Source organism: Podarcis cretensis, assembly GCF_951804945.1.
Source record: "Podarcis cretensis genome assembly, chromosome: 12".
Classification (NCBI taxonomy): Eukaryota; Metazoa; Chordata; class Lepidosauria; order Squamata; family Lacertidae; genus Podarcis; species Podarcis cretensis.
The window spans coordinates 28,947,603-28,964,179 of NC_137181.1; the positions used below are offsets into that span (position 1 = coordinate 28,947,603).

Genomic DNA, 16,577 nt, shown 5'->3' on the forward strand with positions numbered 1-16,577 from the left:
CGTGTGTTGTCAGCACCCGGGGCAAGGCAAGTAATTTGCGCCCCCTAACCCCTGGATTTTAGCACTCAAGTGCGAGCGCCCCCCCAGATGTTGTGGCCGCCCCCCCTGCACCCCCCATGCTACGCCACTGGGGCTGGGGGCAAGCGAAGGAACCAAGGAGCCCCCCCTTAAGGCTCAGCAGGAATTTATTAAATTTATTATTTGCGGAGCCCCTGCGGGCTGAGGCAGCCGAAGCCCCCTCCCCTCGGGCGCCTCCCCGCCCCCTCCTCTCCTTGAGCTGTAGGTGGAGCCCGCGCTCCGAGGCGCTCCAGATCCGGGCTTGGCGAGCGCCTCTCCTCCCCCTGGCCTGGTCCGGGGGCTTCCGCGGCTGAGACTTGCGCTGAGAGCCGGAGCCAGCGGCGCCACCTTCCGCCGGGAGACTCTCGCCCGCCCGCCGGCTTCCTCTCGGAGGGTTTTGGGGAGAGCAGGGCGCGGCGAGGCCCCTCGGAGCTCTCCTCCCTCCCAGTCGGCAGAAGCCGCCGCCTGTGGCTGGGCCGAGGGGATGTCGGCGGGGTGCGGAGGCTGCCCGTGCCTGGCCAGGCGTTGGTGGCGGCGTCGGCGCTGCTGCAGCGGCTGCTCCTCCTGCGAGCAGTGAGTGGAGCGCAGCCGCAGCGGTGGCGGCGGCAGCGGGGGGCGTGCGCGCGCTAGGGCGCAAGGCTGGCGGTGGCGGCGGGGAGCCCGGCGGAGGAAGGAACTTGTCCCTTCCCTCTGGACTCGCACCCCCCCAGATGTTGCGCCCGGTGCGGCCGGCACCCCTGGCACCCCCTACGCTACGCCACTGCGGTGATGCACAGCCGTTCATACCTTGAATGCGCCTAAGTGGGGACTTGCCTGTACTTGCATCTCTCCAAGCAGGCAAGCGAAAGTACTGTTCTTGGGCATGTTCCACTGTTCAAGGACACATTCAGCCCGGCAGAGGACGGAAGGCTTGGGACAGGGGGGCACAACTGAGGAGAGTCCTGTGAGTCAGCTAGAGAGGCCTGGAGGGCTCCTTTTGGCACCCGGGCCTGCTAGCAGAGGAATACGTTACACTTTTGATGTCAAGCACAAGACTGTTTCAACTCCAAGCCCTTTCCTAGCAGTCTAATGTAACCCCAAGGCCCCCTAACAGTCACAGAGCCGTCGGATGTATTAACCCCATTAGGCGTGTGGCATCTTGCCAGAAGGGGACATTTGCAGTCCATCTTCCTTCTCTCTCAAACACACGGGCGCATGTGTGCACATAGCAGATTCTCTGCATCCCCTCTGTTGTTTTAAAATACCTTTTTGTTACGTTCCCCTAGATTTATATAGTTTGCTTGCTTGCTCTTGTTAACACGGGAAGTTTGCCCTTCGTGATTTAAAAGCCTTTCTGCATTTCTCACCCCGGGGGAGGTTTCAAAGTGCACTATAAAAATAGCAGTACATTTGTAACAGCGCAAAGACACCTTCTGACCAGGATCCAAGGAGCCCTTTTAGGCACATGCAAAGTCTTGCTTGCACAGCAGGCTTTTCACTTCTTTGTTTCTGGAAAGCAGCTGCTTGCTGTGCATCAAAGGGTGTTTTTGAGGCTTCCACAGCATTCAGGGCTGGCTTGTTGGGTGGCAGGTTTGCTGTTGGGGAGGAAGGGACTTTGAAGCCCATGTGTTGCTGTGGAGTATTGCACCTCTTTGGGTCCTGGCTTGCATGTCTGTATGCAAACATGCTCATTTCCTCGCATCTCTTCCTGAAAAAATTACCAGTACCATCTATCGCAGCTGGGTTATTTGCTTAGAGCTGCAAAGCTTCTGGTATACAGAAACAGAGCTTCTCTCTACATTAAAAAAAGAAAGAAAGAAACATGGGCCCTGGGTCCTGAATTTTACATTAGCAGCATCAATACTAATTAGCCATTGCAGTAGATATCACTGAAATGTGTCTTAATCTTTCTGTCTTTTCTTGTATCTTTCAATGTTATGCAGGCACACATTATCACTGCACATAGTATTTCCTTTTACTCCAGTTTTCTTTGGACTTTTAATTACTTACGAAGTGTAAGCTTTTGTATGTATGTACATACATGTATGTATGTATGTATGTACATGATAAATTAGCAAGTCATCCACAGCCCTTTTGTTGGGATTGAATGGTGGCAAATAGGCAAGTAAGCTACATGAAGAATTTGAGACGTAGTTGAGATTTTTCTAGTGATTGTGCAAAAACAAGAACTGATTGTTGCCCAGGCTTATGATCTAAAGAATCTACTACTAGCACAGAGGGAATATTCTCATGCGACCTTCTTAAAAATGTTTTCACTACAGCAGTTCCCACTGCCTAAGAAGCCACAGTTCAGTTTAACAAGCTGCTTGTCTCTTCAGCTGTTAAACGTCAACAAAGGTTTTGACCGAACCTGATGACCCCCTCTGTATGCAAATACAGATTTTTAGATTACAGCAAAGGTCTTTCCTAACAGACATATGGTCCATACATTTACGGTCAACGTTTTGCCTTGTTTGAATAATAAATGTTCGACTTGTTATGATTTTGGGGGGTTGTGTGTGTGTGTGTGTATGTGTGTACGTGAATTTTTCTGGATGCAAAAACAAAGTGCTGTTTTAATGGTAAAACACAAATGGCTATAATGAACTGTGTTTTTTTAATGTACAAATGTGTCCTAGATGGTGCCACAGGTATACAATCCCCAAGAATATCCAGCCCTTCTACGGGGCATATAAGGACAATAAAACAAAAGTTTGTGGACTTGGGGTAAGCATTGATTTCTCATTAACGAAGATTAAAACCTTTTTAAAAATAAATAAATAAATGGTGTACTACCTTTTGGACACTCTTTTGACTCTTTTAACATTGTAGGGCTCCCTTGAGAAGGAGTTCTAACAAAGGCAAGAAGAGGAGAGAGAAGGAAGCAGTTAGGGTCTCTACTGGCTGCAGGTATGAGTGAATAGCATGGGTATAACCAATTTCAGGCTCAAATAAGTCCTACTGTGTTGAGTGGAACTTTCTTGCTCATAAGTGTGCGTTGGATTGCAGTCTTACTGTTTTCCAGCCTTCAAGCTGTGTAATTTACACGAGCCCCATATAGAGAGCACTGCAAAAGTCCAGACTAGTTGTAACCAAGGCATCAACAATAAAGGCTAGAGCTGCTCTCTCTCCTCCCCCCCCCCCGCGCTACAGTTGCAGCCACCAAACTATCTGCTGCTGGTAAAAAAAGAAAGTGCTACATCTCTTGCAACATCTTACTTCATAGTAGCTTTTGTTAATTTGTTTAGGACTACCAAAATAGCCTGTACAGTGAAGAACAGTTAATATTTCAGGCAATAGCTGAATAGCATGAAATTATTATTCTTTGCTGTATAGTTGATGGTAGGTTTTTACTACTTTGTACTGCCTCATAAGATGTACTGTATACGTTCCAGTTACAGGTAGGCAGCCGTGTTGGTCTGCCGTAGTCGAAACAAAATAAAATAAAAAAAATTCCTTCCAGTAGCACCTTAGAGACCAACTAAGTTAGTTATTGGTATGAGCTTTCATGTGCATGCACACTTCTTCCTTTACTCTTTTTTTGTCTGCGGCGACTTTATAGTTTTTAAATGTCTAATCTATGTGCATTACTACCTTGTGTTAAACAGGACAACTAAGGAGCTGCTGGAGTGCTCATCAAGTAGAGTGTCTTTAATCAAGCGGTCCTCCTCTCTCCCACATAGTCCCATTCCATTTGCATGGTATGGAGAGAGCAGCAGGAGATCCAATTCTTCCAGCAATCTGCCTTCACCTACCAGCTCAACTGATCCTTCCTCTGAAAATCTAAGTCCAGCTAAAAAGGGGTCCAAGGTAGAAAATGCAAAGTACCTCCTCCCCAGTGCATGGAGTGGCTTAAGCGAGGTTGCTATTACTGGCTTAACGCAAAGGATCTACGTTATAGTAACTGCAAGCAACGTGTTCATTGTTCAGCAAAAATGTGATATGAGCATTCCAGGTTGTCTTCTGTGTCTCTTCAGTGAATGTTATCAGAGTAATTTATATGCTAGTGTCAAACTGCCAAGCTCAACGTGGGCTTGATGCCAGCATATATAGCTGGACAGTCTTTGTTCGGACTTTTTAATGAACTTGCTTAATTTGTAGATGTGTAGGGGGGTGGGAACCATGGCAGGTAACAGCTGCAGCTCTTTGGCTTTCTTGGATGAAAATGAACCCATGGGAATCATAAGCATGAAAGAAAGGAAAGAGGGAATGTGCAACATGTAATGTTCGAAGTTGCTAAGGGGGGAAGAGGGAGCAGGAGGACCCACTGCCCTGTTAAAAGCCTATCGCTGTATTTGCAAACCCAAATTGTAGGGGATACCCTCTTCTTTCTCAAAGCTTTTGTTCCATAAAATTATATTGAAGCTTTTTCATAATACAGTACAATAAAAAACAAACTATTCTAAATGAAAACAAAAAGGAAAGAGAGAGACTTCCATGTTCCAGATCATGGTTTGAAGACACATGATGCTGCAATCTTGCAGGAATTAAGCACAAATTAAGCTTGTGCAAAGAACCCTCTCCTCCTGTAATATCCAGAAACTGTTGATTGGCATGGCCTCATTGCTCCGGCATCCATTTTGCTTAAAAAAAAATCCTGCAATTTTTATTTTGTTTTATTTTTGCAAGTTCTCACCTAAAGTGCAAGTAAGTATTTTGAGCCACACTGAAATATGTTGCTTTGACTACCGCATTGATTGTAGGGTCAGCTTTAACACATCCCACTGAAATATTGGCACATTTTAAACAAAATGTCGCTGTTCCATCTCTTCATTACTTTGTCATTCCTGCTCCTTTCACCAGACAAGATGTTCCTGTCAAGCATCTTGGGTATTACGTTTAATTCCATTTTGAAGTTCTTCTGAACTAAGAAAAATTGAATTGTTTAAAATGAATGTTGGTCCTTTTTTCCTTTTAACGTGGTTGCATGTTGCTATTAGCATGGTAGCTTGCAAATAATATTTTGTGCGGCAATGTTACATGCTCCACATATTAGTCGTCTTCATCTCTGCAGCATTCCTTGAGAATCCCTTTGACCAATATGAGGGTGAAAATGAAATTCAGATAGTTTGTGTGATCGTTGTGCTCTGTAAACATGCCTTGGTTGATGTGCAGCCAAGCTGAGACTGCCTCCAGTGCAAGATGCTGTCTGCCAGTCAGTGTGAGCGGTACTGAGCTGGGTTCTGCTCAATATAAGGCAGCTTCCTATGTTCTCCATTGAAACAAAACCATATTATACGTCTTCCATTCATATTAATAAGGTCTGCATAGGCCAGGTGTCACAGGTCTTTTATTGTTCTTTCCTGCACACTGCTTCTGTCCTTTGTAGAATGTGTGAACTGGACTTTTGTGTGTATAAACTGAACTTTTATGGGAGCAGCCCGACAGAACCGCCAAGTTGTAATTGCAACCAAAGAGTTCAGAACCACAGCAAAACCATTGCATATTTAGTCATCTGTGTCCAGTGGGGATGAATGCAAAAAGAACCTCATTTGAATAAAGCAGCATTTAAATGCATTTTAAAAAGGCAAATAAGTATAAATAGCAGGTAAATGAAGTCACCGTCTTTTATGAAGCAAAAGAGGGGAAAGCTTAGTTCTGTAATTTGGCTATTTTCATCTCTTTGTGAAAAGCATTTTCAGATCTTGGTTTCACCGTTTTAGGGCATCACCTTTTATACGGTGACACACTTCTCTGTTGTACACCATACAGCCCTTTTCAATTGAAACTGGTTAAATTACATGTTTGCTACAGCTCAGTGCTTAAATCAAAAGCATGGTCAGCATCACTACTTCTGCTGTGTGGCTTTAAAGAAGGGGAAGCCCTGCAGCAAAGATAAAATCCTGCTCAGACACCATATTTACTGTACGTTGCCTTGTGCTTTCTGTCTGCTCTTGCCTTTTCCTTGCTTCCTGTTTTAGTGTTTCTCGACAAAAGTTATGCTTGAAAACCGAGAAGAGCTCCTCATTGAACTATCATGGTGGCAGCATTTGCTTTTCACTCACTAGCTGTTAAGTAGGTCCTCACGTTTCCGAAGCTACAGCTATGTTCACCAGACCTGCGTAAAGCAGCACTGTAGACAAGCCCCCGCAACTGATTGTGGTCTGTGCAGCGAGTGCATAGCCACACTCCTGACCAGGGGTGCCAACTTGTCCCCCGCATTGAGGGTGTGCGGCCAAGTGACGTGTCATGTGACCCTGTCCAGCATGTGCCAGGAGGGGGCAGAACGTGCAGAGGGCAATCTTTGCGCTTGCTCATTCCAGCTGCTGCCTGGCTCCTGGGCTGCCGGGCGGGAGCTGGGGCACACAGAGGGTGCCTGGCAGGGGGTGGTGGCCCCCTGCCCCATAATATGGGGGCAGTTGCTGCCCCCTCTGCCCCCTATACCCGGCACACCTGCTCCTGACACCAGCATAGTTGTTGCTTACCTAGCTGGGACTGGGGTGGGAATGAGGCTGATGAAAGTCAGACTCTCCATCTGACACTACTGCCAGTGCATCCACATGCACCCACCACCTCAGCCCCATCCAGGTAAGCAGCAGCCATGCCAATGTCAAGAGGACAGCTCCTTCCCAGCACAAAACCTCTCCATTCTTAAAAGTCTCCATGGAGAAAGACAAATGTTGGACAAATGGCTCAAGAGCAGTGGCAGTGACAGAGATATTTAGGAAAGGAATTAATTACTGTTAAGGTCAGACTACGTTTGATCTTATCATCTGTCAGGGAACTGCCATCGGAGCGCAGGGTGGTGGAGAGGCTCTCGGACGCTGGGGAGGGAACCAGCAGGGAAAGAGGGAGATCTTCCGCTGAGGAAGAAGGGAAGGAGGAGGAGGAGGAGGGAAGGCGCAGGGACGTTCCAGCGAGACCAGTGGAGAGAGCTCAGGACCTCCCCTGGGGACGCCCACTCTGCGCAGAAAGCTGTCGCGCAGGGAATCCAGGCAGAGACTTTCTGTCAAGGAGCTCTTATGTTGGAAGAAGTTCAGGAAACGCCCACTGACGGATTCTGCCAGTGATTAAGGCAGCCACGAAGTAAGGGCTGTCCGGTCAGGGAAAGCTTTAGCCAACTACTCAGCTTGGAGCGGTTTTGGCGCTTACGCACAAGCAACCCCTAATCCCTTTACATCAGCTAACCCTGTCCGTTCCCACCCACACTTTTACTCAAATTCAGCAGCTGGCAAAATTGCCAGTTTTCGTGGGAAATAATAGAGTCAGAGTGCTTAGTCACCCAAGCCATATTTCATGTAAATCTCTCCCTAGGAGCTGTTGCTAGGCCAGCAGGTCCAACAGATGTGCCTGTCACACTCAGAAAACACACCTGGGGTGATGTAAGGCAGTGACGAGAACAGGCACAGCATCTGAACCTTCCACCATCCCACTCCTTTGTAGGTCTGAAAACTGTGTGTGTGATAGAAAGGGGGCAGGGGGAGAGATTTTGGATCAGGAAAGCTGTTCAGGGAAAATCAGTTGAGCACCACAGCCACGATTGTGTGAGCAAATAGGCCGCCGCCCCTCCCATTCTGCACAGCTGCATTATTTGACTAATGAAGAAGTGTTGGGAGATCTTCATCGTCTCTAGTTCAGCCCAAAGCCTGACATTGGAGGCTTCCAGGGCTACAAAATGAACAACTAAATTTCAGGGCATGCACAGGAGGTTGTCTTCAAAGGAGCCTCCTGGAAAAACAAAAGTGTTGTGACTCAGTGTTCTTCGTGTTTTACAAACATCACAAAATAAAGAAACTTGCCATAATGTGCAGCACTTACTGATGTAAACTAATGCTTAAAATTCTCATTTGCATTTTAGCCAGAAATATTATTCTTTATGTTTTTGGATGATGCTACAGCCAAAAGCTAAGTTTAATATAGGAATGCTTTTCTGTTTCAGTTCCCCTTTTAAGTTTCACCTTCAAAACAGATTTGGGTTTATGTATGGTTGACATAGCCCATTGCTGGTTTTTAAGAGTATGTGGCTTGTTTGTTTTTAATAAACCTCAAAAGCTTCATGAGTATCTTGATTTTGGGGGTTTATCTGTCTGTCTCTCTGTTTGCTAGTTTTAACTGCATTGTTGCTGTTGTTTTTAGCCTGGCGTATGCCATTGCAGGATTCCTCTAATGGCAATTTGGATGAATTTTACCAAACGTACATATCACAAAGTGCTCTGTTGGGAATCGCTCCTCGTTACTCGTCTTTGCTATAAAATGTGATGTGTTGTCCATTGCATTGATAAGGGGCAAAATGTCTGTTTTGTGTTCATTTTGATTGTTGAGCTATGCCTATCTTTCAAATAATCAGTGCGGTTGTCGCACAAAACATGGGGAACAGATTAAATTGTTTGATAATATACAAAGTTACCATCAGAAGGAAAGGAGCAATGACTCCATGAATCTCTTTGATGCTGATCGCAAGGTTGGGGGGGGGACTTCCTTTCTGGTTAGGGACACACACACCCCTTACAAAAAGTTAATTGTATGTTGTGGTCAAATAACAGCCTATCCTAATGGGAAAATTCTGTATATCATGGAGATCAGGAATTTCTGAGGATTAGCATTTCCAGGCCTAGGGATGCTTCAGTGAATCCTGCATTTCTGCTGGGTCAGATTATTATTCCAAACCCATCTTACACCTCATTCCGTTTCATTTATTCTCAGGGCGAAATTGCAGTCCCCACTGGTAGACATCATTTTTCAGTTGCAGCTATTTTATTCCCCAGGAATGCCCTGGAATGGCACAACTAAGGTGTTGGGGGTGGAGATGGCAGGCAGCAATGGGACTCCCTTGCAATCATTTACATTAAAAAGAGAGAATTCTCCCTGCTACTCCTGGTGGCTAGCCTGCTTCCAGCAACCCCCTTTAAAAAATAATCATCCACTCCCCCCACCCCCGTGCGCTAAGAAATCAATCTTTCAGCAGCCCATTTTCATGCACACACAAACCCAAATTCTAGCCAACAACTGTTCTCCATCAAGAGCTTTCAGCTCAGCATTATCTACAACTGTAAGCCAGGTGTGCAGAAAGCTCTGTCTTCATCACTTGCAGATAATGACAATACATTTCATTTTTCAAGACATTGTAAAGAAGAACACTTTGAGTTTCCTTTCATACTCCGCGGTATGTGAATTATCACAATCATTCCTGAGCTGTGCCTGTTCAGCAAGGTGAAGCCAGTTCATTTGGACATTTAGGCCTATTCGCCGCCATTTGACTGATGGGCTTGGTTTTCTTCTTTGTCTTCTTACAGAATTTCGCTTTCAATGACGACTTCAGTCCCAGCAGCACCAGTTCAGCTGATCTGAGTGGCTTAGGGACAGAACCAAAAACCCCAGGATTTTCACACTCCATAGCACTGTCATCTGATGAGGTATCCGTAGTAGGAAATAACTCCTGTGCTCCCTGTGGATTAGTTAATAGGCTAACAGCTCTTGGCTGAATTTAACTTTGCGGGGAAAATACTTTTTATGACTGCAGCTCACAATCAGAAAAGCCACAGGATGTGTCTGTTGGTGGACTTGGAACAAAAAGTTCAGTGCACTCTTCAGAAATGTACAGGAAACAATGCCGTTTGTTACGGCCTAATGCATTTTGAGTCAAAGACTAAATGTGAAAAGTGCTTAGGACATCATATATCCTATAAAATCAAAGCCCTGTGCATAAATTCAAGACACAATACATAGTGTTAGTGCTGTCCTTTAAAGCCCCAAACAGCCTTGACCCTGTATACCTGAAGGAGTGTCTCCACCCCCATCATTCAGCCATCACTGAGGTCCAGCTCCGAGGCCTTCTGGTAGTTCCCTCACTGCAAGAAATTAAGCTACAGGGAACAAGGCAGAGGGCCTTCTCAGCAGTGTGCCTACCCTGTGGAATGCCCTCCCATCAGATGTCATAACTATGCAACTAAGGCAGCCCTGTATAGGGAAGTTTTTAAAGACTGATGTTTTATTATGTTTTTATATCTGTTGGAAGCCAACCAGAATGGCTGAGGCAACCTAGTCACTACTACTACTACTACTACTACTACTACTACTACTACTACTAATATATTAATATTAATAAGGCAGAAATCCAGCCAAATATATAAAATTGCAACTACATATATGTAATCACATAGGGTTGTATGAAATACAAGATCCATTGAATTTTTTTTTAAAAAGCATGGCTAATTTGGGTCCATTAATTTCAGTGGATCTACTGTAAATAAAATTTAGTTGGATCATATATACAGTCGTACCTTGGATCCCAAACGCCTTGCGAGTCAAACGTTTTGGCTCCCGAATGCCACAAACCTGGAAGTGAGTGAGCTGATGTAAGAGCATCAGCTGCTGCAAGCCAAGTACAATTGAGCCTTTTAGTGGGAAGCATGTTCAGCTGGGTGTTGAAAGGCAATCACTTTTCCTGCCTCTTCCATGCCCCATACATACTCTAAATCATATGGCTATTGGGCTAACCTATGGGTGGCTTCCTACTCCCAAGGATGGTTCAGGTTAGGAGTTATAGCCAGGCGCAATCGAGACCTCCAAGGTTAAATAGCACTGACCTCGGATGGTAACTTGTAACTTCTTGCCCTATTAACTCACGGGTTGGGGGAAATTCCAGATCTGTTGATCTCAGCAAAGGTATATAACTATAGGTCAGTTGAAGATTTCAGCCACTAGAACCATCATGGCATCTCCCTCCTATGCTAAACAAATGTTCAGGCAAATCCTGCTTATTTGAATGCATGGGTAACTAATACTAGCTCAATTATATCTTAGAAAAAGACATATTTCTGTTAAATAGGGATTGTTGCCACATTGTTGTCCTCAGCCGGTTCCCAGTGATCCCCTATTTATTTGAACAGTTGTACACGTTCTGTATATCATAATTTGTTCTTTCCCATTTTCTTTATTGCTGACTCAGAGCTTGGATATGATTGATGATGAGGTGAGAATAATAATGAGATATTTTTTGCAGAGGGTTGTACTAAGAGCCATTTCTTTTCTTTCCCATTGGCACATTTGCTTTTGTGTAGCAGATTACGGGAACGAAGTGCATGCCTGCCTCTCTTCCCTCACCCTCAAACCCTCCCACCACAATGCTAATACTTTGAAAACTCACTCTATTGTGTCGGGGATTTTTAAAAGGCACAGTTAGATCCTGGGACATGAAGGCCTGATTTTCATGTCCGGATTGGCAGTAAGTATGGATCAGACAACAGGAAATTGCTTTTTCGCACAACCTAAAATTAATGCGTGGAATTGGCTGCCATGAGATGGAGGAGTGATGGCCAGTAGAGGGAGGAAGAGGATTTTACCTTTATATTCCACCTTTCCTTCAGGAAACTCAAGCTGGCACACATAGTTCTCTCCCTCCCCATTTTTATACTCACAGCAACCCTGTGAGGTAGGTTAGGCTGAGAGACGGTGACTGGCCCAGTGAGCGTCATGACTGAGTCGGGATTTGAACCCTGGTCTCCCAGGTTGCAGTCCAACACTCTAACCTCTACAGCACGTTGGTTTATGCAAGGTTGTGGAGGGTAGAGTCTTATCTGTGGCTACAAGCAATGACAGCTGTATGCCACCTTCAGGTTCAAAGGCAGTTTGCTATGGAATACATCGGGTGAAGAATATTACCTTCATGCCCTGCTTCCCAGTAGCACCATGTCGGCCACTGTGGGAAACTGGATGCTAAACTAAATGAGTCCCCAGCATAATTGTTCTTGTTTTGTGATTCATATTTGCATGGTTCCCTGGTCACTGTCTCATCTGAAGGGAAGCTGCCATTCTCAGATGTATGCAGTCCAACAGAGGATCTCTCACTACTGACCGGTACTACTGACTTGTGCAGTGTGGTGCTTTATTGAAATGTGCCCTCTCATGGCAACAGTTGGTATGTGCCACTTCTGGATGAGCTCCCTGATATGGTAAATACCATCTCCCACCATGAGAAGGCCACATTCAAATGAAATCTTTGCCCTGCCAAATTTACTTGTCTTAAATCAGCACGTATCAACTTTGAGATGAAAGTAAAACAATAGTTAGTCCTTCAGTTCTCAGTACCAAAGGGGGCTTTTCCAGATGCTTGGGCTGCTCTCCAGACAGTGTGATGTCATTGAAACATAGGCCAGGAGAACCCACTCACTTTGTCAGACAACCCCATGTATTTCCACAGCCCCACTTCATTTTTTAATACTTTGTATCTGTCACACTAGATGGGCTTTTTGAAGTATGTGGACTCCCAACAAGCCAGTTTTGGTGGTCTTGCATATCGATAGGCACATCAGGTATTTGAGTACCATCAGAAAGTGTGCCACTATGATGCCTCTCTCGTGAAATGATGATGCCACCCTCACACACCTGATCTTTGAAATATGCTTTTTACAGATCCTTGATGATGGACAGTCTCCCAAGCACAGCCAATCCCCAAATCGCGCCTTTCAGGAATGGAGTGTGCAACAGGTTACTAACTGGCTAATGAGCCTGAATCTAGAACAGTATGTCCCTGAGTTCACTGCCCAAAATATAAATGGAGAGCGTCTCGTTCAGCTGGATGGCAGTAAGCTTAAGGTAATTGCCTCTCACTGTGGCAAACAAGATTCAGCATTCTGTTTGTGCCCAAGGGATCTGTTAGCGGGAAATATTTGTCTTGGATGCCAAAAAATAAAATAAAAATATTCTTACTACTAACAAAGCCCACACTAGCAAGTAACAAATAATGGAAGCGGTGCAAGTTGCTGGAGATTTTGATTATGCTGCTGATATAATAACAGTTGGAACCCTGAATACATCATTATTTCTGAAAATAAAGCCCTGGGTGCACAGTACTCGGTGTTAAAAGTTAATGGGCAGTTTTCAATATACCAAGCTTAATTTATTCTATATAGCAAAAGTGTTCTTTCTTTTTTAACTTGAAAAAGGACAGTGCTAGAGCACAAACAAAATGGCCTACGTGGCCAGGAGTAATTGCACCTTTGGCCAAATTATTAGAGACTTTAGTTGTATCACATTTCACTTTGTGCCATGCTGAATAGGTAACTGCCTCTGCTTGCAGTGTTAATTTTGTACCATTAATGTAGGGAAATTACCAAGGAGATAGTCACGGATCACTTTGAATCTAGAAAATGCAGTTGTATTGTATGTATTATTGTTACTGTGTAACACACACACACACACACACACACACACGTAAGTTCTATTTTCCGTAAAAATAAATAGGCAGACCCAGAAGGCAGCTTCTGGGGGCCCAGCAGGGCTCACCAGTGCCGACACTTGCCCTGGGCCCTTCACATTGGGTAGTTCCTTCACATTGGGTAGTTGACTCTGTGAGCCTCAACTTTAGTTTCCCACAATGCCCTGTAGTCGGGCACCCCCAAGGCACTGTGGGAAATGAAAAATGATGGCTCCAAGCTAACCCTTGGAATGCTGCCATCAACGCCACTCTCAGGCAAGCTCAAGGGGATGCATCAATGTAAAAGAGGGCCCTAACCTATTTTGGCTAGGGCTCTTTTAAGTCTGTGGCCACCCCTGTAGATATAGATATGTGTACATACATATACACACATTCATTCGCTCCCCATGCAGCAGCATCAAAAGCCGCTTGTAGATGTCAGCTTACCCGCTACAACTGGCACCGTACCTGGAAGCAAATCAAGAAGTCGCTCATTAAACACGTTCTTGCTGGGCTTTGCAGCAGCTATTTGCGAGGGAGATGTTGTAGTTGTTATTCCCCCTCATGCTGATCCTGCTAGTATTTTTGGAAAAGCAGTGATCAGCCTAAGGGATCGCTTCTGGCAACCTCTGGCTTTTAGGCACCTGGAACCCTCACTTGGCAGGCCGTCACTCCAGAACAGCACAGTCTCAGTGGGAAAAGCAAGCGTTCAAAATGCACCTTTCATGGCCCGTACTCATTAGGTGAGAGCAGCTTACACATGCAGGACTAATTTAAACCAGTATTGCTGATGAGTAACTACTGGGAGGTTTTGTATAGGGACTGGTGCTCTGTTCAGGATATGCAAGGCTATAAGCATGGAAGACACTGGTGTGAGTTGGCTATCCCTCTTTTTGTCGAATGAGGGTGTCAAGCTGTGAAAGAACACTGGGTTATTCTCCACCCAACTTAAATGTTTAGAAGGTGCTACAAATTATACCGTTGCTCTCTTTCTTTCCTTGCTGTTAGGCCCTTGGCATGACATCTTCCCAAGACAGAGCTGTCATTAAAAAGAAAATTAAAGAAATGAGAGTGTCTATAGAGAAAGCTCGCAAAGCTCAAGAGAAGATGGAGAAGCAAAGGGAAAAACTTAGGAAGAAAGAAAAAGAGCAGCTTCAGAGGAAGCCCCGAAAGCCGGAGAAGCGCTCACCAGATCCAACAGAGGGAGCTAATGAGCAGTGATGAATAAGAGTTGATGATTATTCTATTAGGAACCGGGGAAGAGGCTTTCAGGGAAGAAACTCAAAAAGCGAGTCTTGTTTTCCTTCCCTACCTCCTTGTCTTCATTACACAGAGCTCTGTACTCATATCTGAGGCTTTAACTAGAATAAATAGGGGAAATGAACACTGTGTAGCTACACTTTCCTGCAGTTGGTGGACATGCTGGTACTTTTGGCTACTCGGCCGGCCGCAAGCCCTGACTGCACTTTGCATTTTCTCATAACCGGGCTGGCCAACCAAGCCTGGGCCAGCCTTCAGAGCCTTTCCCTTTCCCCATCCCCACTCCATCCTTTGCATTGTGCTGGTTGTGTCTGGCCCCTTCCGTAAATCAGCATAGGACACGGTAGGACGCAGCTTGGTGTACTGTAAACTTGAAGATTGCCTCCAGAAACGGGCAATGCTTGAGAAGCTTACACTGGACCTGTGAAAGGGAGCAAACTGGAATCGGCTGCGTATTGGTTATCGTTTGTTTTCACGCCCCGCTTTGACTCCTCAGTCCCCCAATTCCCCCTTTCCCTTGTGAACTCCACAGCAGTTTAGCTCAAGAAGGAAGCAGGGCCTTAACTTGCTAACATGAGAGCAGAGAGTAACATTTACCCTCTAAGCATGCGGGTGAGGCTAGGTTTCTAATACTAGGTTGGGGCTTGTGCTAGAACTTTAGAATACAGTTTTCCCTTTGTTTTCCTCGGGGTCAAGGGGGGGTGTCCCTAGCTACTCTTTCCTGTAGCATGAGATTCCTTTTTTCAACTGATAGTGGATGGAAAACTCTTGTTTCTTTTCTAAGGAATATGCCCCACCCATTTTCAGCACAGAGCGTGGGGGGGGGCTGATGAGGGGCAAGGGGTGGATGGGAGCAAGTATGAGACTGGCTGGTTGCAGACCTGGGATTTGACCAGCTGAAATTGAGTTGCAGAATGAACCCTACTTAAGGCTAAAATGTGTACTTAATGAGAGAGAGAGAGAGAGAGAGAGAGAGAGAGAGAGAGAGAGAGAGAGAGAGATGCCAATTAAGACAATGTGAGTTTCAGAATTAAATACTGTCCCGTAATAGAATGATGCAGTGGAGTAGAAAGTGAAAAGGAATCCCAGTAAATGAGACTTTTCAGTAAACATTGGACAATAGCCTCATTTCCCTTTTGGGGCATTGCACAAATGCAGAGCGTCTGATTCCAGCCACCTGTTCTGTGGTTAATTCATTTTTGGTTAGCTCTTAGTGCTGCCTTTCGCAGAACTAGGGACTAAGATTCAACAGGCAGAAAATTGGGCTCAAATGATGAATGTGATTAAAAGGATTCTGTTAATCATTTATACATTTTAGCAGCCAGATTTACTTTAAAGCCTACCTGGGCTTCTCACTAGAGTGTTGCTAGCAAGTTCCATCCAGTACAGGAGGTCACATTGTCGTTTCAGCCATGATAGTCTCCCCCCCTTTCCCCCCCCCTTTTGTACATGCCTCGCTGCATGTGGCTCATCTCTCTGATGGCTTTCTGCATCCCCACAAGCCCAGTGCAGTTTTTTTCGTGTTCCCGATACAACATTTGAACTGAAAATCTGCAGCTAGAATAACAAATCTCTGCAGTCAAGGACACTGTTTTAGATATATTGATGCTTTGGGGAGGTCACCACACCCCGTATGACTCTGGAGAGAGGGCATATTTTCAGCACTGAAAAAGAATGCTTCTCAAGATGCAAATTCAACAGAAAACTCGGATGGAAATCTGTTCAGACTAGTGTTCTTTGGTTTATTTTAAGAGGTTAAAAGGTTTTGTTTAGATAAAAAAGATTATCTGGGAGAAACTGGAGATGTACTAATTTTAGCTATGAATGCATTAAGGTTAAATGCATTAGATGCTTATTTTCTCTTTTAAGTTATGTTTACATGCTTGTAATTTAAACTGGATGTATATACAAGTAACATCTATGAGCACATTCCTCTGCTTTACATTATTTATATCTTCTCTTTTGTTTTTCTAAGATCCCTGGGGGACGATATTGTGTTGTATATTGATTTTTTTGCATCCCTGCTGTTTAGGACCATGTAAATTGGGTTTTATCGCCGCAGATAACTACTTTTGATTTATATCCTGTAATTGTTCTCTTTCTTCGTTTATTGCTTGGTGGCAATTTGGGAGTCGAGCACTGAATT

The 16,577-nt window shown here is 45.0% G+C and overlaps 1 protein-coding gene across 14 annotated transcripts in view; it reads left to right on the forward strand.

The window, feature by feature from the left end:
* Positions 1–14,555, forward strand: part of PPP1R9A (protein phosphatase 1 regulatory subunit 9A) — a 143,923-nt gene extending 129,368 nt beyond the window's left edge. For 8 of the 14 annotated variants that reach the window (XM_079948416.1, XM_079948410.1, XM_079948423.1 and 5 more), the window contains 7 exons: positions 2,676–2,763; positions 2,869–2,946; positions 3,645–3,846; positions 9,270–9,389; positions 10,925–10,948; positions 12,388–12,570; positions 14,180–14,555. In XM_079948416.1, the coding sequence (XP_079804542.1) occupies positions 2,676–2,763; positions 2,869–2,946; positions 3,645–3,846; positions 9,270–9,389; positions 10,925–10,948; positions 12,388–12,570; positions 14,180–14,392 (908 nt within the window). In that variant the 3' untranslated portion in view covers positions 14,393–14,555. The remainder of the gene's footprint in view (positions 1–2,675; positions 2,764–2,868; positions 2,947–3,644; positions 3,847–9,269; positions 9,390–10,924; positions 10,949–12,387; positions 12,571–14,179) is intronic. The other 6 variants (XM_079948422.1, XM_079948415.1, XM_079948411.1 and 3 more) reach the window with 3 other exon arrangements.
* Positions 14,556–16,577: the final 2,022 nt, after the last annotated feature.